Source organism: Oryctolagus cuniculus, chromosome 15 (assembly GCF_964237555.1).
Source record: "Oryctolagus cuniculus chromosome 15, mOryCun1.1, whole genome shotgun sequence".
In the NCBI taxonomy this organism is placed as follows: Eukaryota; Metazoa; Chordata; class Mammalia; order Lagomorpha; family Leporidae; genus Oryctolagus; species Oryctolagus cuniculus.
The window spans coordinates 36,447,521-36,472,838 of record NC_091446.1 but is presented as its reverse complement, the minus strand read 5'-3'; the positions used below and the strand labels follow the sequence as shown (position 1 = coordinate 36,472,838).

The 25,318-nt window shown below is 45.5% G+C and overlaps 1 protein-coding gene across 15 annotated transcripts in view; it reads left to right on the top strand.

Annotated features, from left to right (window-relative positions):
- PLCE1 (phospholipase C epsilon 1) overlaps positions 1-25,318 on the top strand; it is a 352,529-nt gene that overhangs the window by 258,194 nt on the left and 69,017 nt on the right. For 5 of the 15 annotated variants that reach the window (XR_011382357.1, XM_070057580.1, XM_070057581.1 and 2 more), the window contains 4 exons: positions 11,575-12,250; positions 20,830-21,030; positions 22,277-22,394; positions 22,955-23,111. Coding sequence is in view for 14 of the 15 variants with exons in the window: in XM_070057580.1 (XP_069913681.1) it covers positions 11,575-12,250; positions 20,830-21,030; positions 22,277-22,394; positions 22,955-23,111 (1,152 nt within the window). In the remaining variant the exon portion in view is untranslated. The remainder of the gene's footprint in view (positions 1-11,574; positions 12,251-20,829; positions 21,031-22,276; positions 22,395-22,954; positions 23,112-25,318) is intronic. The other 10 variants (XM_070057584.1, XM_051823420.2, XM_051823419.2 and 7 more) reach the window with 3 other exon arrangements.

Genomic DNA, 25,318 nt, shown 5'->3' with positions numbered 1-25,318 from the left:
CACTTTGAAGCCTCTGCACCTGAGTACCAGTCACAGTTTCCTTACCTCCAGGTGACTGCTACTCTGAAAGAAAACACACAAGGTCAAGGTTAGGCGTGTTTACCAGGATTCACTTAAACCGGGACAGCGAGCACTGCTTCCGTGACCATCCCCCGGGACTGGGGAATCCATCGCTGGTTCAGATCCTGGCATTAACGTGTCCAATGTGGGGGGCAGGGCGTGGCTAAAGGAACCGCAGATCCTGAAGCGCAGAGGAAGTGTGCTTTGTTGCTGTGCTGAAATGACTCTCTGAACAACAGCCTCCAGCCCCCGCTCTCGGCAAGTACCATCTGTGAAGATGACAGCCAGGAGAGAAGGGGCATCTCCTGGTCCTCCAGGGCACTCAGATTCTTCAAACCTCTCAGCTACTCCTGCCAGAACACCCACTCAGTGCCCTTACAGAAGCCCTGGGAAAGCCGTTCTGAAAAGGGAAAGACTTCGGCAGGAAAGGAATGGGTTGAGGACTCTCAGGATATCAATGGGACCTAAAGATGGGCTTGCTGAACTTCTGCACTGACCAACAAGTGGGGCCCAGACAGCTGAAGTCCTTGCCGATGCAGTAAGCAGCAGAGCTGGGCCTGGGTCTGGCCGTGGTCAGTCACAGGGCAGGATCCTTTATCCAGCAATGTTTAAGGCATTGCTTTTCCACTGGACAGGGGCTAACCCTCGACTTCTTTATATGTCTAGTTCCCGTACAGTGGGATCATCTTAAAGCTTTCCAATTATATTTCTTTTTTTTTTTTTAAGAAAAGGGTGTATTTATTTATTTGAAAGAGTTACAGAGAGAAAGAAAAAGATCTTCAATTAGTTGGTTCACTCTCCAAATGGCAGCAATGACCAGGGCTGAGCCAGTCTGAAGCCAGCAGCTAAGAACACCATCTGGGTGTCCCACGTAGGAGGGGCAGGAGCCCAAACACTTGCGCCATCTTCCACTGCCTTTCCCAGGAGCATTAGCAGGGAGCTGGATCAGAAGTGGAGCAGCTGAGATACAAACAATAGCTTTTGTGTGTATCATCATGAAAAATAAATAAGCTATGCCTATGTGAATATTTTTAAGTCAGGGAGATTTAAGAGTGTCATGCAGTGCCATTGCTAGAAAATGGAAATTAGGAATGTTAAAATATGTAGAAGGCTGGCACCGCGGCTCACTAGGCTAATCCTCCACCTAGCGGCGCCGGCACACCAGGTTCTAGTCCCGGTTGGGGCACTGGATTCTGTCCCGGTTGCCCCTCTTCCAGGCCAGCCCTCTGCTGTGGCCCGGGAGTGCAGTGGAGGATGGCCCAGGTGCTTGGGCCCTGCACCCCATGGGATACCAGGAAAAGCACCTGGCGCCTGGCTCCTGCCATCGGATCAGCGCGGTGCGCCGGCCGCAGCACGCCGGCCACGGCGGCCATTGGAGGGTGAACCAACGGCAAAGGAAGACCTTTCTCTCTGTCTCTCTCTCTCACTGTCCACTCTGCCTGTCAAAAAAAATAAATAAATATGTAGAGAATATTAGAAATATTTAACATGCTAATACTTATTGAGAACCTACTTTTAAGCAAAGAGTGTCCTAAATACTTTGCATGTATTAAGTAATTTAATGCTTACATCATTTACATTTTTTTATTTTTAGGTTTTTATTTAATGAATACAAATTTCATATATACAGCTTTTAGGAATATAGTGATTCTTTCCCCCACTCCTGCCTTCCCACCCCCACTCCCATCCCACCTCCTACTCCCTCTCCCATTCCATTTTTCATTAATATTCATTTTTAATTGACTTTATATACAAACTCCATCAGTATTTAGACAGGGCTATATGCAAAATGGAAGTTCTCTCCTCCCTTCAGAGAAAAATACATCCTTCTTTGATGGCTCCTTCTTTCCACTGGGGTCTCACTCACAGAGATCCTTCATGCAGAACAGTTTTTGCCACTATGTCTTGGCTTTCCATGCCTGAAATGCTCTCATGGGATTTTCAGCCAGATCTGAATGCCTTAGGGGCTGATTCTGAGGTCAGAGTGCTGTTTAAGGCATTTATCATTCTATGAGTCTGCTGTGTGGACTGCTTCCCATGTTGGACCTTTCTCTCTTTTTTAATTCTATCTATTGTTATTACTAGACACTTGGTCTTATTTATGTGATCCCTTTGACATTTAATCCTATTTATATGATCAGTTCCACACTTTATAAGATCACTTTATCACATAAGATGGGATTAAAACCACCCAGCTTAATGGGAATTGGAGTCCCATAGCAAGTTTTTAGTTTCATCCTTAGGGGGTAAGTCTGTGGGAATGTGTGCCAAACTGTACAGCTCCTCCCTCTCTCATCCCCACTCTTATTTTTAATTGGGATCTATTTTCAATTGACTTCATACACATATGATTAATTCTATGTTAAGGAAAGAGTTCAACATATGGTATTAAGTAGGAAAAAAAGAATAAATAAGAAAATGAAATAATAAACTATTCCTCAACAGTCAAGACAAGGGCTGTTCAAGTAATTGCTTCTTGTAGTGTCAGTTTCACTTCTACAGGTTACTTTTTAGGTGCTCTGTTAGTTATCACAGATCAGGGAGAACATATAATATTTGTCCCTTTGGGTCTGGCTTATTTCACTAAGTATGATGTTTTCCAGATTCATCCATTTAGTTGCAAATGACCAGATTTAATATTTTTTAACTGTGTGTAGTATTCCATAGAGTAAATATCCCATAGTTTCTTTTTTTTTTTTTTTTTTTTTTTGACAGGCAGAGTGGACAGTGAGAGAGAGAGACAAAGAGAAAGGTCTTCCTTTTCTGTTGGTTCACCCCTCAGCGGCCGCTGCAGCTGGCGCGCTGCGGCCAGCACACCGCGCAAACCAAAGCCAGGAGCCAGGTGCTTCTCCTGGTCTCCCATGCAGGTGCAGGGCCCAAGCACTTGGGCCATTGTCCACTGCACTCCTGGGCCACAGCAGAGAGCTGGACTGGAAGAGGAGCAACCAGGACAGTATCCGGTGCCCCAACCGGGACTAGAACCCAGTGTGCGGGCACCGCAGGCAGAGGATTAGCCTATTGAGCCGCGGCGCTGGCCCATAGTTTCTTTATCCAATCTTCCATTGACAGGTGTCGCTCCCCGTCTTCATGGGGGAACGACACAGGACCCTGCGCTGTTCCTTCGTCTGCTCGGCCCTCCCCGGGTTTGCTGCTGGTTCCTCCCGGGTTGGCTACTATCCCTTCCACCTCCGTGGAAGGGCAGTTCCCCCTGGCCGCATTCCCCACTTCCGCAGGGGAGCGGCACACCGCCGGCCGGCTCTCTGGGGGGCCGCACGGGTTCCCTTAGATGTTCCCCATAGATGTTCCCGGTGCATGCCGTCTCTCTCCTCCTTTATAGTCCTTCTCTGCCAATCCCAACTCGGCTGCCCATACGCCGAGTACGCTGCTCTCCAATCAGGAGCAAGTCCTACAGTTAATTGGTTGAACTGGAGGCAGCTGTGCGGAAGCTGTTTACTTCTCTCCCAGCGCCATATTGTGGGAGAGCAGATGCATAGAATAAGTCTTAATTCGAGTAACTTAGTCTAGTCCGGATTGCTCCCCACAGATCCCCCTTTCTTTTTATTTTTTGGCGTTGATACGCGCCTGTCTTCGGTGTCCCGCAGCACACACTCTGCTGTACTTGCTAGAGTTGCCACAGGCTCTTACAAGTCCTATCAATCAGGAAAACCGAATCCGGGTCCTCTCTTCGCCATGTTGTGAGGAGGTTTCTAGGCGCTGATGCGTGCCTGTGTTCGGTGCCCTGCAGCGCATGCTCTGCTCTGCTAGAACTGCCCGCAGGTGTTTACAAAACCTATCAGGCAAACCGAATCCAAGCCTTCTCATTGCCGTATTGTGGGGGAGACTTATTAGTGTTGGTTCGTGCCTATCTTCGGTGACCTGCAGCTCATACTCTGGTCGAGCTTTGCTGGCGCTTACCGCCTTAAATCAGGCAGACCGAATCCGAGCCTCCTAATTGGCATGTTGAGGGGAGGCCTTATTTTTCTCTATTTCTCTATCTCCGGGCATTTCTATTTCTCCCATTTTACTTCTGTCTGCCAACATTCCTATTTCTCTTTTACTTCTAAACTTCTGTTTCTCTTATCCCCGCAGCTTTCCGGCACCTCGCCCCGCCGGCGGGTTCCCGGCTCTGCACCGCTTCAGCCCGCGCGCCTCTCTCATCTGCGCAGCTTCCCGGCTTTGCGCGGCTCGGCTTTGCGCGCTCCGCGGTCTCCACGCTTAACCCTTTCGCGTCTGAACCACGGCCTACGCCAGCGTTCCCTATCTATTCACGCCCCGTGCTCTCTCTGCACGCGGCGGCTTCCGCGAGTAACACAGCGTAGCTTGCGTCTCCGCCACTAGGATTCAATCTAAGTTCCCCGGGCTAGCCTGGCGAATTCAACCCAGCGTACGTCTCCGCCCCACGATTTGGCTTCCCGTCCTTTGCTCCCCGGGCTAATCAGACGGATCCCAATCTGGCTTACGTCTCAGCTTCTGGTTTCAACTTCTCGCCCCCTATTCCCGGGCTAACTTGAGAACCCCAAAGTGGCTTTCGTTTCCGCCTCGGCCTGCCCCCCGCGGCTTCAATTTCCCTAACAGTTTTCTCTACCCGGTATGTTTCCCCAAGCTTTCCTCCAACGATATTCCTCCCTCATTTCTCCTGGCCTCTCCCCACAGTCCGCGTCCGAGTCTGTTTGTTCTAGCTTTCACTTTCGCTTTCGACCTTAGAGATTCCTCCCAGCTTCCCCCCGTAGTCCGTATCCGAGTCTATGCCTAGGCTTTCAATAGCTTCTTCCGGCACCTTTTTCGTCCGGCTTTTCCCTAGGCTATTTGCTAGTCTCTCTCTCCGATATTTTCCCTAGTTCTTCCCGTTTCTTCCCTCCTAAGTTTGCTATCCGTCCTAGGTTTCCTATCCGAGTCACGGCACCATTATGTCGCTCCCCCTCTTCGTGGAGGAGCAACACAGGACCCTGCGCTGTTCCTTCGTCTGCTCGGCCCTCCCCGGGTTTGCTGCTGGTTCCTCCCGGGTTGGCTACTATCCCTTCCACCTCCGTGGAAGGGCAGTTCCCCCTGGCCACATTCCCCACTTCCGCAGGGGAGCGGCACACCGCCGGCCGGCTCTCTGGGGGGCCGCACGGGTTCCCTTAGATGTTCCCCATAGATGTTCCCGGTGCATGCCGTCTCTCTCCTCCTTTATAGTCCTTCTCTGCCAATCCCAACTCGGCTGCCCATACGCCGAGTACGCTGCTCTCCAATCAGGAGCAAGTCCTACAGTTAATTGGTTGAACTGGAGGCAGCTGTGCGGAAGCTGTTTACTTCTCTCCCAGCGCCATATTGTGGGAGAGCAGATGCATAGAATAAGTCTTAATTCGAGTAACTTAGTCTAGTCCGGATTGCTCCCCACAACAGGCATTTAAGTTGATTCCATGTCTTAGCTATTGCAAATTGAGCTGCAATAAAGAACAACATTCACATTTTAATCAGCTAGTAGGGCCAACATTTAAATTCAGGAAGGCTAGCTCCATGTCTACGCATTACCTAGTTATAACTTAGAGACTATGTATAGTTGAGGAAGGTGCTAGGTTAATTAAAGAAAGCGTTTTCCAGAGAAGAGCTTTAAAAATGCTAGATTTTATCACAAGCAAAAGAGATAGCAAGTGCTTTGGAAAAGGTATAGATTTTCTTCCATCTTAAAATTAAATTTAGGGGCCGGTGTTGTGGTACAGTGGGTTAAACTGTCATGCATGCCACATGATGGCTGGTTTGAGTCCTGGGTGTTCCAATTCTGATCCAACTCCCCACTAATGTACCTGAGTGAACAGTGGGAGATGGCCCAAGTGCCTAGGTCCCTGCACCCACATGAGAGACCTGGATGAAGCTCCTGGCTCAGCCTGGCTCCCTCGCTCTCCCTCTCTCCCTCCCTCCCCCTCTCCACCTCCTTCTCCCTCCCACCCCCTCCCTCCCCCTCTCTCCACCTCTCTTCCTCCTTCTCTCCCTCTCCCTCTTTCTCTGTAACTCTGCCATGCAGATTAAAAATATTTTTAAAAAGTTAAATTTAGCCTTATTTTATCACTTGATGATTTATGTTCAAGTAATCTTATTAAATTTGTACAAGGTAATGAACCCTTGCAAAGAAAATATTTAAGTAAGCTGACAAATACCCATCTTGTCACCTAATATGAGATTGTCATCAGGGAACATCAGTGTTCATGTGTCAGTGTGTGGTTTTTGACGGTGCTGCAGCAGCCCCTTGGGGGTAGGATAGAAACCCTCTTTCTATTTTCATTTCTTGGTCCTCTCCCTCAGGCTCACGACCTAAGTGTGACAAGGTGATGTCTTCACCACTAAACTACATTTTTGATGTTGGGCTAATGTTGTTTAATGGTATTTAATTCCTAAATAACTGTTTAGTGTTTCACATTATTTCTTCTCATAAATTCACAGAAAATTGTCTCCTGAGAGAATCAGGCACATAATTGCATAAAATGCCCTATATTATCTAACAGACAGAGCTACCACTAGTTTCCTGCTTAAAATGAACTTACTTCATTACAAACAATTGTCAATTTTATTTTGGACATTAGTCCCTAAAAGAATGTTTTTTAATGGAATTATTGCCATCTGGCCTTACTTCTTTGTGCATTCCAAAATAAAAGCTGATGCCAGGGGAGACAGGGTCCCCTCTCTCCAGTTTACATCATCTCTGAGAGGCAAAAACAGGCTGCAGGAAAGCCATAGAATTTTTCTTTCCAGACATTACTTTTCAAAGATCCTGTTTTTGCTGAAAAATGTTTGATTTCACTCAGAATGGTAGATTAAATGGAGTTTGAGAAACACCATTCCTTTTGCTAAAGTAAAATCAGAGGCTCTTTGTCCAAATTAGCATGTTATATTTTAATAGATATTGATGCAGAGCAATCAAGTCCTGTGTTCTCTTTAAAGAAATAACAAAAAGAAATGTGACATAGAGAATGTAGAAATGGGGGCTGGTAATTATGGCGTAGTAGGTTCAGCCTCCATCTGCAGTGCTGGCATCCCATGGGCACTGGTTCGAGTCCCAGCTGTCCTACTTCCCATCTAGCACCCTCCTAATGGCCTGGGAAAGCAGTGGAAGATGGCCTGAGTGCTTGGGCCCCTGCACCCACGTCGGAGACCTGGAAGAAGCTCCTGGCTTCTGGCTTCAAATCGGCCCGGCTCTGGCCATTGCAGCCCTCTGGGGAGTGAACCATCGGATGGAAGACCTCTCTCTCTGTCTCTCCCTCTCTCTGTCTGTAACTCTGCCTCTCAAATAAATGAATAAATCTTAAAAAAAAAAAAAAAAGATCAGAGAGAAGCTTGCAGGTGCCCCTGGAGAAAGCTCCTCTAGAGAGCAGCCAGGTGATTTAGGCTCAAGAAGAGGAAGTGGGGAAGCAGTGGAAGGAATGGGAACTGGACTTTCTATATTGAATCATGGCAGTGCCCTTGACCAAGCCAGACACTGCCTTCTTTAGTTTCCCCACAGAAACCTTTTATTTAAGGGATACAAACTTCATATATTTCATAATTACAACTTAGGAACATGCTGATTCTTCCCACCATACTCAGACACTGCTCTCAAGTGTTATTGTATTTGATTCTCACTTCTGTGAGATGAGCATTGTCTTTTTGCCATTTAACAGACAAGGGAGACACAGAAAGGCTGAGTATTTCGATGAGATCACACAGCAAACAGGTGGTAGAGTTGATCATTAAACAGGAGCTGATTACTAAACCCAAGGTGAATCCCAAGGGCAGATCCCGAGCCTTCACACTCCATGTTGGAAGCAGTTGTGTAAGAGGACATAAGTATTGATTTTTCACTGTTACTGGTGGCAATTTCAGATGGATAGAGATAAATCAAAGTGATTATCTTTCTTTTACTTTTTGTTATGAAATAATAAGAAAAGCGCACAAATTATATTTGCAACTATCCCCTCGATATTTGTTTTTAATACCATTCTTCAATAAAAGGAAGCAAGATTTCTTGGAGAAATGGCTGACTGCAGGAGTAGGGCAGAAAATATACAAAACGAGCCAAGGGCATGTTGTGCCAGAAACTAAGAAAGTGCTCAGAACACCCCCACAATGGCGGAGTATGAGAAAGGAACACAAGAGCCCACTGGAAGAGCGCCCCATAGCCAAAACAACAACATGAGTAAAGTAGGATTAAATTATTACCCACCAAAGGTATTAAATAGTCATGACTTCATAGAATGATAAGTAAATAATACCTGTAAATGATGAACAAATGACCAAATGAAACAAATGAGGAAGACAAATCTTCCAGGCAAAAGAATTCCAAAGACTTTATTAATACTGCATGCTATGGGAGGTGGAGTGTAACTCGCCACCCCATTCAGTGTGAGCTGCACATGGTGACTTCCTTCCACAAAGTACAGTATGGAAAGGAGTTTGGTTTTTTTTTGTTTTTTTTTTTTTTTTTTTTTTTTTTTTTGACAGGCAGAGTGGACAGTGAGAGAGAGAGACAGAGAGAGAAAGGTCTTCCTTTTTGCCGTTGGTTCACCCTCCAATGGCCGCCGCTGCAGCCGGCGCACTGCGCTGATCCGATGGCAGGAGCCAGGAGCCAGGTGCTTTTCCTGGTCTCCCATGGGGTGCAGGGCCCAAGCACCTGGGCCATCCTCCACTGCACTCCCTGGCCATAGCAGAGAGCTGGCCTGGAAGAGGGGCAACCGGGACAGAATCCAGCGCCCCAACCGGGACTAGAACCCGGTGTGCCGGCGCCGCAAGGTGGAGGATTAGCCTATTGAGCCACGGCGCCGGCTGGAAAGGAGTTTTAAATCACAGTGCAACATGACAAATGCTGGCTCAGCCAATAGATCAGGATTGATACTAACAGGGATAAGTCTTATTAGTAGTGGGTACCTTCCAAGTTCAAAAAACAAATAATGTATTCTGGTTCCTGTTCAAGTTCAAGAAAGATAGTGGGTACCTTCTCTGTGATGTGAAGAGAAAGGCACTTTGCTCCTGTGGTCTTCTTCCCCAAAGCCCCTTAACTCCTATCTAACTATGAAAAAAATCTAAAAAATTCGAACTTAAGTTAACTTCTACAAAAAACACATGACCAATACTCCTCAAAACTGTCAAGATCATCAAAAAATATGAGAAGCCTGTAAAACCATCATATTCAAGAGAACCTAAAGAGACACAATGACGACTGGCTGTTGTGGCCATCTGAGGAGCGAACCAGCAGATGAAAGATTGTTTCTGTCTCTCAAATAAAGAATAAATCTTTAAAAAAAAAAAAGAGACACAATGATTAAATGTGATGTTGGATCCTGGGAGAAAAGGACATGAGGTAAAAACTAAGGAAATCTGTATAAAGTGTGGACTTTAATTAGTAATGTACCAATATTTATTTCTGAATTCTGACAACACTAACCATGTACCACACTAAAGTATGATGTAAATAAAAGGGAAAACTCTGTGCAGGATGAAGTACTTTGAGATGTCTCTATAAATCTAAGATTGTTCTAAAATAAGCTTATTAAAAGGTAATAACTATCATACGACTGCCTATGTAAATGACCACCCAGAGTTAGACCATCACCAGTACTTATAAGCCTGTTTCTCTTCACAGTTATATCATCAGCTTTCCCACTAGAGGAAAATATTTTATGATAACCTGCTGTTCTTTAAAGTTTTTCTGCTAATTTACATTCCTAAAGAGTATAGGGTAGTTTTGCCTGGTTTGAAATTTATGTTTGTATAAATGTCATCATATTCTATGTGTTCTTGTGTGTCTTGCTTAAAATTTGTGTTGCTGCATGTAGTTGGTGTTGGTTACTCATTTTCATTGCTATACAGAATTACACTATATGAACACACCAGAGTTTGTGTATACATTTTATTGTTGCTGGTTGTTTAGGTTGTTTCTGATATGGGGCTCTGAAAAGAATTTTCTAACCATCAGTTTTGTGAGATGCTAAATTCAAAATGTATTGTAGATATTTTTTCAAAAGACTATTCAGTTATGTGGGACAAGGAAGAAGAACCTACTGCTTGGAGGTGAGAATGGGGATCTTGCTCAGGGACCACAGCCCAGGCTCAGGAGCATCAGAAAGCCCAGTGCTTCTGCCCATCCCTCACCAAGAGGCAGTGGCTGCCCAAGTGCCTCAAGACATTGGAAAAACTATCCAGTATATTTTGATAATAGCATAATTCCCAGAGATGTTTGGACCAGCCTGGGACTGGCTCCCTCACAGCCTTATCCACCACCACATTAGAGCTGTTTGTGGTCCAGCAGATTAATTTGAAGAGAATGGATCTCTCTGGGGCAGGTTCCTGCTAAAGTGTCCAAAAAGGAAGCAGTAAGGTCTCCCTGGCCTCCCCCAAGACCCCTTTGGCTCAGATAATCCAGAGTCCTGACCCAGGGAAGGGAACTTCCCAAATTTTCCAGTTAGACAAGTCTTCTATCTGCACTTGTGTGTGCCCACATATAAACAGGGAGTGAAGGGGCGGGCCGGTGCTGTGGCATAGCAGGTGGGGCCACCGCCTGCAGTGCTGGCATCCCATGTGGGCAACGGTTTGAGTCCTGGCTGCTCCACTTCCAATCCAGCTCTCTAATGTGGCCTAGAAGGGTAGTGGAGGATGGTCTCGGTCTTTGGGCCCCGTGCCTACATGGAAGACCTGGAGGAGGCTCCTGGCTCCTGGCTCCTGGCTTTGGATTGGCACTGCTCCAGCCGTTGCAGCCATTGGGGAGTAAACCAGCAGATGGAAGACCAACCGACCTCTCTCTGCCTCTCTGTAGCTCTGCCTTTCAAATAAGTAAATTAAACAAATAAATAAAATAAGCAAGGAGTGAAAATCTAAGGTTAGATCAAGGAGAGCCATTGTTGCGTGTCTGGCCACCATGCCCATATTTCTCAATGAGAGTCTTTGAACCAGTCATATTTTATTTTTAACAGAGGTTTCTTCTCAGGCCAGCCTATTTAATTTTTTTTTTTTTTTTTTTGCCTCTTCCAGCCCCATTGTATTCAGGTAATGACTTTTGTTTATGATTTCAGTGGAAGTCAAATAAGCCTGGTGACAAAGATTCCAAGCTGTAGAATCACACAGACCCAACCCCAGCGTGGCTGGGCCTCTTATAGGCTGGCTAACCTTTAGCACATTAATTCCCCTTTCTGAATCTGTTTCCACGAAGATTAAGAAAAAGGGGGGGAGGGGAGAGAAAGCTTTGCAAGTAGGTCAAATTTAGTAGTGCAAAAATATATGTAAAGTATTTAACATACAAGAGGGAAAGCTAATACATAATAAAGGTTATTACTAACAATAAAAGTACAATAACTCATTAGTAGTTCCTTTCTTACGGCTATGGTCAGACACCTCAATAGATATAAGGTTTTAGAACATGATTATGAAAAATTACTCATGTTTATCATTTTATAACCGAATGGTAATTATAATACATAGTGGACAAAAAATGAAACCCAGTGTCAGTGAAAGGCTTTGGGTTGTTCTTACTTCCGATTATAAGACCCAATTTCTGTCTGTCCCTATCAGGTTTATAATTGGAGATTTGCTGGATTCAGAAAATGATATCTTTGAGCAGCCCAAGGACTGTGACTCGCACGGATCTGAGGAGTCGCAGAAGGCCTTTGATCATGGGACAGAGCTCATCCCATGGTATGTGCTGTCCATCCAAGCTGATGTGCACCAGTTCCTGCTGCAGGGGGCCACGGTCATCCACTACGACCAGGACACACACCTATCTGCCCGCTGCTTCCTCCAGCTTCAGCCTGACAATAGCACCTTGACCTGGATAAAGCCCACCACTGCCTCCCCAGCCAGCACTAAAGCAAAACTTGGTATGCTTAGTAACACAACCGAGCCTGGCAAATTCCCGTTACTGGGCAATGCTGGATTAAATGGCCTAGCGGAGGGGGTCTTGGATCTGTTTTCAGTGAAGGCTGTGTACATGGGACACCCTGGCATTGATATACACACTGTGTGTGTTCAGAACAAACTGAGTAGCATGTTTCTGTCTGAGACCGGTGTGACACTGCTCTATGGGCTTCAGACCACAGACAATAGATTATTGCACTTTGTGGCACCAAAGCACACAGCTAAAATGCTCTTCAGTGGATTGTTGGAACTCACTAAAGCTGTGAGAAAGATGAGGAAGTTCCCCGACCAAAGACAGCAGTGGCTGCGGAAACAGTATGTCAGCCTCTACCAGGTAAGGGATGTGGCCCTCTCTCTCTCCTCAGTCGTGTGATTCTTGGGTGCATACAGATGGCAATGAAACCACCAGGTTCCTGTCCCAGCTCTGCCACTTACCCCCTGAGTGACTTTGGACAGCTTTTACTTAAGCTCTTGGTGCCATTGTCCCCCTGTCTATAAACGGTAAATAGTAACACCTGTTTATAAGGTACCTGTGAGAATTAACTGAGTGAATGTCTGTGAAACCACAGTGTGAATTCAGATGTGCAAGGAATGGTGTCTGCCCATAGTAGGTCCTGTTATTATTTCATGTGAAATTAGTGACTGTGGTCATTGTAGTTCTCTGGAAAGAAACCAGTTAATAGAGATATTTTCACTTACCAGAGGTTTCAGCTGGAAGTATTGTAATATGGAATGTTTTATTATTAATTCATGACTAATGGATGCCTTGGAAAATTTCCCTTTGGGAATTGAATCCTGATTTATCACCTAACATGCTATGTGACTCTTGGAGAGATGTAGCTAACTTATGTTGCTGCATATTTGTAGAACTTTTAAGGGTCAAAGAAACCATTCCAAATATGGGCTAATTCTTAGATGGCATTCTGCCTTACCAGGTTCCTGGCAGCAGCAGCCATTAGCAGGCAGGTTTTCACAGTCAGCTACTAAAATTGAGTGAGTTTCTCATAAATGCTAGGTTATCAGATGCTTTACCACTGCAGCTAAGGGGGAGGACAGGGCTGAGCTAAATGGGATGGTGAGAAGAGACTTGGGCATAGCCAGAGTAGCAGGCTTGCCATGGGACGTGGGTATGGTTTGCTTGGAATTGCATCATGAAAGCTGCCCCAGGTGACAGTTAAAATGGCATTGTCAAGTGAATTGTGTCAGTGCATTCAGCTTTTGTTACACTTCTCTATCTTCATGGGAAAATATTATGTTTTTTATTAGTGTCACAGAACAGATAGCACTATGACTTTTATTATTCAAATGACAGATGCAGTTCTAACATGTTTCTGACAATTAAAAACATTTTTTACCCAAGGAAGTTAGTAGCAGTACATTTTTTAAAAAAGATTTATTTATTTATTTGAAAGTCAGAGTTATACAGAGAGAGATCTTCCATCTGATGGTTCACTCCCGATATGGCCACAACAGCTGGAGCTGCGCCAATCAGGAGCTGTGGGGAGCAATCCGGACTGGACTGAGTTACTGGAATTAAGACTTATTCTATGCATCTGCTCTCCCACAATATGGCGCTGGGAGAGAAGTAAACAGCTTCCGCACAGCTGCCTCCAGTTCAACTAATAAACTGTAGGACTTGCTCCTGATTGGAGGAGAGCAGCGTACTCGGCGTGTGGGCAGCCGAGTTAGGATTGGCGGAGGAGGACTATAAAGGAGGAGAGAGACGGCATGCACCAGGAACATCTAAGGGGAACATCTAAGGGGAACACCTGTGCAGCCCCCCCAGAAAGCCGGCCGGCGGTGTGCCGCTCCCCTGCGGAAGTGGGGAATGTGGCCAGGGGGAACTGCCCTTCCACGGAGGTGGAAGGGATAGTAGCCAACCCGGGAAGAACCAGCAGCAAACCCGGGGAGGGCCGAGCAGACGAAAGAACAGCGCAGGGTCCTGTGTCGTTCCTCCACAAAGAGGGGGAGCGACAAGGAGCCAGGATCCAGGAACCAGGAGCTTCTTCCGGATCTCCCACATGGATGCAGGAGCCCAAGGACTTAGGCCATCTTCTACTGCTTTCCCAGTAGCAGAGAGCTGGACAGGAAGTGGAGCAGCCAGATCTCAAACTGGCGCCCATATGGGAAACCGGTGCTTCAAGCCAGGGAGTTAACCCGCTGCGCCACAGCGCCGGCCCCAGTAGCAGTACATTTAATACTCCTTTTTCTCCTTTCTCCCCGTACCATATTGAGTATGAGTAGAGCTCAGATCCTGAGTAACCAGTTTGATCAATTAATTCATTAATAATCAAATAGGCCTATGGACATGGTTATAGTGATGCTACATAGCACAGAGCCAGTTTTAGTTAACTCATCTGAAATGGAAACCACAACATCTCTACTCATGTACTCCAGAGTGCTTTCAGCACAGCTAGTGACTGAGAAAAACATCTTCGGGAGCCATTATGAATATTGATTTTTAATTCTGATTATTTCTCAGCCTTCTAAATTCAGGAACACCCACCAAACATGGACCTCAATCATATTCCCTGTCACTAGGCCTGACTGATTTCGTTGCTCCATGTGTGTAGCCTAAGTAACTGAATTCATAGGTGAGGGTGGTTCAGAAGCTTCGTGGAAATGGAATGAAAAGTTCCAAGAAACTGCATAACTGTTTCATAAAACGCACTTTCCAGGGACATTTTGAAGACCTGTCATGTTGTGGATTTCTCTAGAAAAGACTTGGCCCTGCCCAGCTGCACTCACAGCCCCAGCCCTCCCCTCTACCCCTGCCAAGCAGCTCCATATGTCAGTCGCTTCTGAAAACATAGATTCTACCTGAGCCGTGTACAAAGACAGGCTGCAGGCCTTTCAAATAGACGCCCAGATTTCTTTCAAAACACAACAGTGCAGGAGGACAGTGATCATTTTCTCACCCTAGAGACCAGTTCCCAGAGTGTTACAAGGAGCACCGAAAAGATGCTAATCTGGTCCTCAGACACGCAGGTTCATATCGATCTTTTGTTAATGTTAAAAGCTGTTCCTGGTGACTTGTACAACGTTAGCATGTTAAATGCTCCACCCTGCCCTAGAATGCACACATTTAAGTTTATCTGTAAGTTTCAGGGATTTGTGAGATGTCTTTTTGGTTTTTCCAAACTTCTGTTGACAGCCCTCTAAAGATATTCCTTTATTGCCAATTTGAGAAGTGCTTGTGTAGAAAATCACCCTTCTGATATGGGAGTTGTGTTGGAAATGTATAGGAAGTTACTTCGAAGTACTACAGGTATTTTAGTACTATAAGTGAAATTTGATTTGATGAACACAGTAGTAGGACATAACACAAAAGATATGAATAACTAGTAACATTGATAGCGAAGCTTAGGAAAAAATACAGGAAAATCAGAAACTAAACTACGGAGATGCTGTCATTGGGTACAGAGGAAAAACAGATATCAAGAGCTTTGGCTTGGCGCGACCGATGGCAGGGCTGAGGACCCATAATCTTGGGTGTTTAGAAGGGACTCTAGGAAGCTGAGAAGGTTGAAAATAGAATTACCAGGTAGATGGCTTTCGTTATAAGGAACAGAAATAGGTTCTGGCTGTCTTCAAAAAGGAAAGAAAGTATTTGTTCAAAGGATGGGGATTAGTTTTAAGTCTTCAAAAGCAGCATACGTAAGGATGTACCAAGAGGTAAAAGTACATGAATTTTTATTTTATTTCTTTTTTTTTTTTTTTTTGACAGGCATAGTTAGACAGTGAGAGAGAGAGAGAGAGACAGAAAAAAGGTCTTCCTTTTGTTGGTTCACCCCCCAAATGGCCGCTATGGCCGGCACTGCGTTGATCCGAAGCCAGGAGCCAGGTGCTTCCTCCTGGTCTCCCGTGCGGGGTGCAGGGCCTAAGCACTTGGGCCATCCTTCACTGCCTTCCTGGGCCACAGCAGAGAGCTGGACTGGAAGAGGGGCAACCGGGACAGAACCGGCGCTCCAACTGGGACTAGAACCCGGAGTGCTGGCACCGCAGGCAGAGGATTAGCCTAGTGAGCTGCAACGCCAGCCTTATTTCACTTTCTATTAAGGCAGAGAGAGAGAGAGAGTGATCTCTCTTCTACCAGTTCACTGCCTAAACACCCACAACAGCCAAGTTTAGGCCAGGCTGAAGCCAGGAGCTTCAAACTCAGTCCAGGTCTCCTCTGTGGGTGGCAGGCACACACATACTTGCACCATCACCTGCTGTCCTCCAAGGTCAGAAAACTGGAATCAAGAGCAGAACCAGGGGCTGGCGTCATGGCTCACTTGGTTAATCCTCCACCTGTGGCACCAGTATCCCTTATGGGTGCTGGTTCTAGGCCCAGTTGCTCCTCTTCCATTCCCACTCTCTGCTGTGGCCCGGGAGTACAGTGGAGGATGGCCCAAGAGCTTGGGCTCCTGCACCCACAATGGAGACCAGGAAGAAGTACCTGGCCCCTGGCTTTGGATCGGAATAGCTCCGGCTGTAGTGGCCATTTGGGGGGTGAACCAATGGAAGGAAGACCTTTCTCTCTGTCTCTCTTTCTCACTGTCTAATTCTATCTGTCAAAAAAAAAAAAAAAAAAAAAAAAAAAAAAAAACAGAACCAGAACTTGAACACAGGCATTCCAGTATGAGATGTGGGTGTCCCAAGTAGCATCTTCACCAAATGCCCATTTTCTTGGGTACCTTTTAAGAAATTGATTTCCTTATGTACTGTTTCATAGAAGAATGTGCCCTCACTCAACATGGTCCTTCTCCTACATTAAAAAGAAGGTATGAGGGTACTTTAAAAAGTGTGTGGAGAAATGAATTTAAAGATAAGTTTAAGGATGGTCATTTGGCCTAATGCCAAGGATGCCCATGTGCTGTATCAGAGTGCCTGGGTTCAGTTCCTAGCTGTGGCTTCTGATTCCAGCTTCCTGCTAATGCAGACCCTGGGAGACAATGATCATGGCTCAAGAAGTTGGGTCCCTGCCACTCATGTGGGAGTCCTAGATTCAGTTCCTGGCTCCAGGCTTTACACTGCCCCCACCATGCCCCCAGAAACGCAGGCATTTGAGGACTGAACCATCAGAGAAGTGTTTTCTCTCTCTCCCTCTCTCTCCTTCTCTCTCCCTCCTCCTCTCTCCCTCCCCTTCTCTCCCTTTCAAATAGATGTTTAAAAATGAATTTAGGGGGCCTGTTCTGTGGTGTAGTGGTTAAAGCTGCCACCTGCAGTGCCCCCATCCCATATGGGCTCCAGTTTGATTCCCAGCTGCTCTACTTCCAATCCAACTCTCTACCATGACCTGGGAAAGCAATGGAAGATGGCCCAAGTCCTTGGGCCCCTGCACCCACATGGGAGAACCAGGGAAAGCTCCTGGCTTCAGATCAGCCCAGCTTGCTCTCTCTCTCTCTCTCTCCCTCCCTCCCTCTCTCTCTTTCTCTCTCTCTGTTTCTTTCTCTTTTTCTCTCTTTCTCCCCTCCCTCCCTCCCTCTCTGCTGCTGCCTCTGCCTCTGTCTCTCTGTAACTCTGCCTTTCAAATAAAATAAATAAATCTTTTAAAAAATGAATTTAGGGCCTGACATTGTGGCATAGCAGGTTAAGCCTCAGCCTGCGAAGCCAGCATCCCATATGGGGTTCAGTTTGAATCCTGGCTGTTCCACTTCTGATCCAGCACCCTACAATGGCCTGGGAAAGCAGCAGAAGATGGCCCAAGTTCTTGGGTCCCTGTTACCCAGGAAGAAGGAGACCCAGAAGAAAGTCCTGGCTCCTGGCTTCAGCCTGGTCCAGCCCTGGCTGTTGTAGCCATTTTGGAAGTGAACCAGCAGATGGAAGATTCATTCTCATTCTCTCTCCCCCACCCAACCCCATAACTCTGATTTTCAAATAAATAAATTTTTAAATGAATTTTAAAAATAAGTTTATGGAAAAAATTTTAAATCCATGCATTTTTTCATAAAGTTTCCATAAACTTCATGAAGATCCCTCCTATATCCTTCACCCTCCCCAAGCAAGTTTATTGTCTTGTGTAAAACAAAAGAAAGATTCAAGCTACGTTAGTTCCCAGAAAGCCTTGTGTTTTTTTAAGATGTATTTATTTATTTGAAAGGCAGAGCTACAGAGAGGCAGAGGCAGAGGAAGAGAGAGAGAGAAAAGGGAGGGGGTCCCCCATCCTCTGGTTCACTCCCCAGATGGCTGCAATGGCCGAAACTGGGCTGATCCAAAGCCAGGAGCCCCCTCCAGGTCTCCCACATGGTGCAGGGGCCCATCTTCCACTGCTTTCCAGGCCATAGCAGGGAGCTGGATTGGAAGGGGAGCAGCTGGGGCCTGAACTGGCGCCCATATGGGATGCCACAGACGGTGGCACTACTAGCGGCAGCCTTACCCACTATGCCACAGTGCCAGCCCCAGAAAGCGTTGTTAAAACATTAGACAAATGCATCCTAGCTTTTCTTGGCCCAATCTGAATTCTGTTAAGGTTAATACTTTGTCCATGTTGGGATTTTCTGAAATTTGGAAAATCTAAGCAGTAGAAGGTAATGGTGGTGGTGTTTTTTATATGTGAGATATAATGGATCTATTACATTTTCAAAGATATGTTGGTTAGAAGTCTGTAAGTAAATGTTTACAAGCTTTTTTTTAGATTCAGAATGATATTCAATAAGGTATGTGAACCCTGTTTATTCAATGATATCATGCAATGCTTATTCTAGTTTATTCTGTTATTCTAGTCACTTAGCAGGCCTTTTTCCACAGTCCTGCATTAGGTGGATTGGTCTCTAGCTATGTTCACTGTCTGTATCACTACTTTCAAGAATCTTCCTCCAGGGAAAGAGGTTCCAACTAGCTTATTCTGATCATGTGCCAATCATTGGTCAAGGGATGATAGTCAACCTTGACTGACAGTCCCACTGACAGTAAACCCTGTGGGGAAAAGATAAAAGTAAAAGTGGGTGTGGTGGCCAGTGCCGCGGCTCACTAGGCTAATCCTACAGCACCGGCACCCCGGGTTCTAGTCCCGGTTGGGGCGCCGGATTCTGTCCTGGTTGCTCCTCTTCCAGGCCAGCTCTCTGCTGTGGCCTAGGAGGGCGGTGGAGGATGCCCCAGGTCCTTGGGCCCTGCACCCGCATGGGAGACCAGGAGGAAGCACCTGGCTTCTGGCTTTGGATTGGCGCAGCGCGCCAGCTGTAGCACCATTTGGGGAGTGAACCAACGGAAGGAAGACCTTTTTCTCTCTCTCTCTCTCTGTCTAACTCTGCCTGTCCAAAAAAAAAAAAGTGGGTGTGGTTAGAGAATTGAGAAATATGTAATGGATGGGCATCAGTCACAGACATGCTACTAGAGGAGGTTACCCAAAGGTTTCCATGTCAAATACCCAAGTTGACATTCTTGGGCTTTAGTCACAGGTCAAGTCACTGAAGATTAGGATGAAGGAAGAAGCCTCTCTACTATTTACCTGTTATCTGCAAGGAAGCAAAATCTATTTACAGGTACTTCCTTGGAATTGCAAAGGAAGACTACCTCTAAAAGTTTTCAGGAAGTAAAGGCAGTCAGTAGAAATTAATTTTAAAGAAGCCCTTTTGTAAAATTGTGAAATCTCATTAATATTATCTGTAGTTCAAACACCACTGTTTTTTTTTTTAACCTAGAAACCTTTTATTTAAGGCATACAAACTTCATGCATTTCATATATACAAATTTAGGAACATAGTGATTCTCCCTCCTGCCCAAACTCCCACCCTCTTCCTCCTCTCTATTGTATTCCTATTCTTATTTTTTTTTTACAAATATTTGTTTTCTGTTAACTTTATACTCATAATATTGACCCTACACTAGGTAAAGAGTTCAACAAATAGTATGAAAAAAGAAAAAAACTGTTCCTTAACAGTTGAGACAAGGGCTGTTCAGAATCATCACATTTCAAAGTGTCAATTTCACTTTTATAGATTGCCTTTTAGGTATTCTATTAGCTACCATAGACATATGATATTTGTCTTCTTGGGACTGGCTTACCTCACTAAGTAGAATTGTTTCCAGTTGCATCTGTTTTGTTGCCAATGACAGGATTTCACTTTTTTTTTTTTTACTGCTGTGTAGTATTCTATAGTGTACATATACCATACTTTCCCTATCCAGTCTTCAGTTGATGGACATTTGCATGTGCCACTGTCTATAGTTCTGTTTGCTGACTTTCATGACTTATGGGGGAAAATCATTGACCATTATTTAATAAGTAAATATCTACTATTATTCACTCAAAGAATGCTACACAGTTGTCTTATGCAGTAGTGATTACAAACCATTGCCTGCCCATTGAGTTGTATTTTAGCTGATCAGAGCATAATACGCATGACATTCTGAGTCCCATGGGTTCTGTATCTATCTTTGGATTTCAGTCACTCAAAAGGATGGCAGCTCAACTATTTAAGGAGCTCCTCAGGACCCTCCGAAGTGAATTTCATGTATGCCACACACCCTATCTGAGTATTTCAAGTCAGACACAAGCATCAAAGTAGGTAAAAATCTACCTGGAATGATACAATAGCATACAAGTGGAACTTGATTTTACTTAAATAGATTCCCACCCTAACTCCCACCCCCAAGACATCCACAGCTCTAATTTTGTAAGTAAGTCTTAATGAATTTTCCAATGGTATAGGTTCTGGAATACAATCTCTGTGACTGGGATGAGAATTTTTTCCCCTGTTGATGTTTTTAAAGCACATCACTGGAACTCAGTAGAGATGTGACCAGGACAGCAGGGGACAGAGGACAATGAAATTCCCAACAGAGATTCTTGAAAGTTGGTGAACAGAGCCCCTTGGGTGACCAGACCATTACTCTTCTGTGGCTGCCTGCAGACTTTCATCTGAGAGTTTACTGGAAGCCGTTAATGTATTGCCTTCTTCATTGCTTGCTGCTTCCTTGTGTGTTCAGCAGGTGGTTCTTTTACAGGAGGATGGGCGATATGAAGGCCCAACATTGGCTCATGCTGTGGAGTTGTTTGGTGGCAGGCGGTGGAGTACTCGAAACCCCAGCCCTGGGACATCAGCAAAGAATGCCGAGAAGCCTAATGTACAGAGAAACAACACCCTGGGCATAAGCACCACCAAGAAGAAGAAGAAAATGCTTATGAGGGTACTGTGTGATTTGTTTATTGAGTACCACACCCAATCTTCAGGATTGTTGTACAGTCTACACCAGCAGAAATCTCCTTAAGTCATTTGGGTTGGGCACAAGATGAGACATAAAACAAATGTTGCAAGGGTTTCCATGTACCTGTTGGGTACCAGAACCAGTGCCAGGAATTGAGTCAATAGCAGGGAAAAGACACAGACAAGGAAACACAGTGCAGTCTAAATGAGAGTCCTTGTCACCTGCAAAGTGCTCTGGGACAGACAGGGGGAAAGTAGAAGACTGAAAGGCAGGCAGGAATGGCTTCATAGAGCCAAGGACAGATGAAGATCTCAGATGGCCACAATGCTGTATGTAGAATATAATTTAAAATATATCATCCCTGTCCTTTATAAAGCATGTTATATATGTCATCACTGTAACATGGCAATATATTTGCTTCAAGCTACCTAAGAAAAGGCGTATGGAAGCCTATTGATGCTAAAGTTGAACTTTATCTGCTTCATAATTCTGTGTGAGCACAGATTGCAGGAGTTGTGTGCCTCTTCTTGTCTGCCTCCTCCTAAGGAGCGCTGCTTCATTGAGAAGAACAAGTGAGATAAAGTGACGTGAGAATACTTGGTCACCTTCTTGAAGGTCTTCACTGGTCTCACCAAGGGGAGACGGTATTGTCGGTAGATGGGTCAAAAAATAGAGATCTACCTGAACTAGAGCAGTGATGGGAAAGCAATGCAGGCTGGGAACTGTGGGGAGCAACTGAGACTAGACTAAGTTACTGGAATTAAGACTTATTCTATGCATCTGCTCTCCCACAATATGGCGCTGAGAGAGAGACCAAACAACTTCTACACAGCTGCCTCCAGTTCGACCAATAACCTGCAGGAGCTGATCCTGCTCCTGATTGGAGGAGAGCAGCGTACTCGGCGTGTGGGTAGCAGAGTTGGGATTGGAAGAGGACTCTAAAGGAGGAGAGAGACAACATGCACCAGGAACATCTGAGGGAACATCTGAAGGAACACCTGAGCAGCCCCCGAGAGCCGGCCGGCGGTGTGCCACTCCCCCACGGAAGTGGGGAAAGTGGCAGGGGGAACCGCCCCTCCACGGAGGTGGAGGGGTCGGCAGCCAACCCGGGAAGGACCAGCAGCAAACCCGGGAAGGGCCGAGCAGACAAAAGAACAGCGCAGGGTCCTGTGTCGTTCCTCCGCGAATGGGGGAGTGACAGGAACCATCATGAGTTTTGTGTTCCCAGGGTGAGAGTGGAGATGCAACAGATGACGAAATGGTGACCCGAAAGGGCAAGATGTACAAAGAGTGTCGAAGCCGCAGCGGTTCGGATCCTCAAGACATTAATGAACAGGAGGAACCAGGTGAAGCAGCATGGTCACATCTCAGAGTTTTTCTTTTCTTTTCTTTTTTTTTAATTTTATTGGGAAAAATTACCCATTTGGCTCTTCATTGTGGTTTAAATATTGTGGACATTCTTATATAAATTGACTTTGTTTTAGCCAGATGGTGAAACCGAAGACACACTTCTGCAAGCCTGATGTGCTTGGCAGAAAATTCTCATAAATGAACTTTCTGTTACTGACAGGAGGTAGTAGGTGCACACGGTCCAATCTGGTGGATTAGATCAGCAAGTTTCTACCCTTGCTTGATATTAGAGCTTTTAAAAAAATAATCTGACCACACACAAGATCAACTGGCTTAGGCATTCCGTGTCTGGGACCTGGGCGTCCATGTTTTCGAAGCTCCCTGGATGATTCTGATGTGTAGCCAGTTGAGAACCTACCAGATTGGCCCATTCATAAAAATGCTCTCACGACTCTTGTCTAGGTTGGTTGGCTCAGAGAGCATCCTTGGTTGTTTTGATTTCTGAGTGAAAGTACAGTGTGAGTCATTGTTTCTTTTCTCTCTTTCATCCTCACAGAGGCAAATGCCATCTCCAGTCCTCCCAACCCCCTCCCTTCCAGAAGAGCCCACTCTTTGACCACGGCTGCGTCCCCCAACTTGGCTGCCGGGACGTCGTCTCCCATCAGGCCAGTGTCCTCCCCTGTGCTGTCTTCTTCAAACAAGAGCCCGTCCAGGTGGGGCCTTAACATGACAAAGCAGGAGGGCCCTTATGTCATTCCAGTCACATGGAAGGGCCTGTTCTCAGCTGTCTATCAAAACACTCTCTGTAATTTTGACTTACAGTGAAACTGAAGACCAAAACCCCCAACTTTTTAAATAACCCTAATATTCCTGTTTTTATATCCCTGCCTTCCCGTATAACTGTAATTGCTGCTGAGTATTAGAAAAACCAACCTTTCAATGGTCAGCAGCAGTAACAAAACCCAAACGTGATTGTCTAAATCTGCACTGTCCAGTATGTTACCCACTGACTGCATGTGGATATTTAAATTCTAATTTAAATTCATTAAAACTCAATTAAAGCTCAGTTCTTCACTCACAGTAGCCCCTTTTCATGTGCTGCACAGCCACGAGGGGCTCCCTGTCAGTCACTACACCACACAAGGCAGATAGTGTACATTTCTAACACTGCAAAAAGTTTTATTGGATAGCACTGCTTTCGAGAATTTTTTTAAGATTTGATTTGTTTGAAAGGCAGATTTATAGGGATACAGAGAGAGAGAGAGAGAGATCTTCCCTCGTATGGTGCATTCCCCAAATGGCTGCAGCAGCCAGGGCTGGACCAGGCCCAAGCCAGGAGTCTGGAACTCCATCTCAGTCTCCCACACGCATCATCTTCTGCTTTCCCAGGAGCAGTAGCAGAATGCTAAATTGGACACAGAACAGCCAGAACTTGAACCTGCACCCATGTGTGTTTCTGGCTTTGCAGGCGGCAGCTTAACCCACTGTACCACAACCAGCCCCTGCTTGCAGATAAGTTTGACATGCCTGAAAAAATAAATACAGGCATTACAACAAGTCTATTACATTTCATTATAATTCTAAAACTGATATTATAATAAATTATTTTTAGAAATTCCATGTAAGTTACAGATTTGAAATATCTACCCTCTCAGAAGAAAAGCTAATAGTAAAATGGAAGCCTTCTGGGCTGGCACTGTGGCGTAGCGGTAAAGACACCGCCTACAGTGCTAGCATCCCATATGGGCGTCGGTTTGAGTCCCAGCTGCTCCACTTCTGATCCAGCTCTCTTCTATGGCCTGGAAAACTAGCAGAAGATGGCCCAGGTCCTTGGGTCCCTGCACCTGCATGGGAGACCTGGAGGAAGCTCCTGGCTCTCAGCTTAGATTGGCGCAGTTCCAACTGTTGTGGCCAATTGGGGAGTGAACCAGTGGATGGAAGACTTCTCTCTGTCTCTCTCTGCCTCTCCTCTCTTTTGTGTAACTCTGACTTTCAAATAAATAAATAAATCTTTAAAAAAAAAAAAAGGAAAGCAAGCAAGCCTTCCAGAAGGAACCTAAATGTCCCTCGACTTCCCTGTATTCCATATTACATTGAGGAAACTTGGAGGTTCCAGGCAGAACTAAGATAAAACAGGTACTCTTTACTGCATCACACAGAGAAGTGGGGCCATCAGACCCTAACTTTGAAAACATTCATCTCCCTCCATATCTCTCTCTCTCTCTCCCTCTCTCTCTCTCTCTCACACACACACACACATACACACCCACACCCACACCCACACCCACACCCACAGAGCTCTTGTTCTCTCTGTCTCTTGGAAGTTCCCTATTGCTAAGAGAGCCTAAGTAAATTATGTTTTAAAGGGAACAATTCTGGGGCCAGTGCTGTGGTGTAGTGGGCTAAGCCTTTGCCTGCAGTGCTAGAATCCCATATAGGCTCTGGTTCATGTCCTAGCTGCTCCTCTTCTGGTCCAGCTCCCTGCTATGGCCTGGAAAAGCAGTAGAATATGACCCAAGTGCTTGGGACCCTGCATGCATGTGGGAGACCAGGAAGAAGCACCTGGCTCCTGGCTTCAGATCAGCCCAGCTCCGGCCATTACGGCCATCTGGGGAGCGACCCAGCAAATGGAGGACCTCTCTCTGTCTCCCCCTCTCTCTGTCTTTAACTCTGCCTCTCAAATAAATAGAATAATGTTTTTAGAAAAGAAAAATGAGCAATTATTTTCCATTGTGAGTGATGAACGTGTAATTTAAGATTTATGCATTCAGGTGTTACAACTGGTTAAAACTGTTCAAGGGTATATAGGAATTCTTTGTACCCTTCTTGCAACTTTTCTGTAAATCTAGATTTATAATTAAACAGTATGTTTATACAGATATGTTTTATGTATGTATATGTTATATTTTCAGCCTATTCA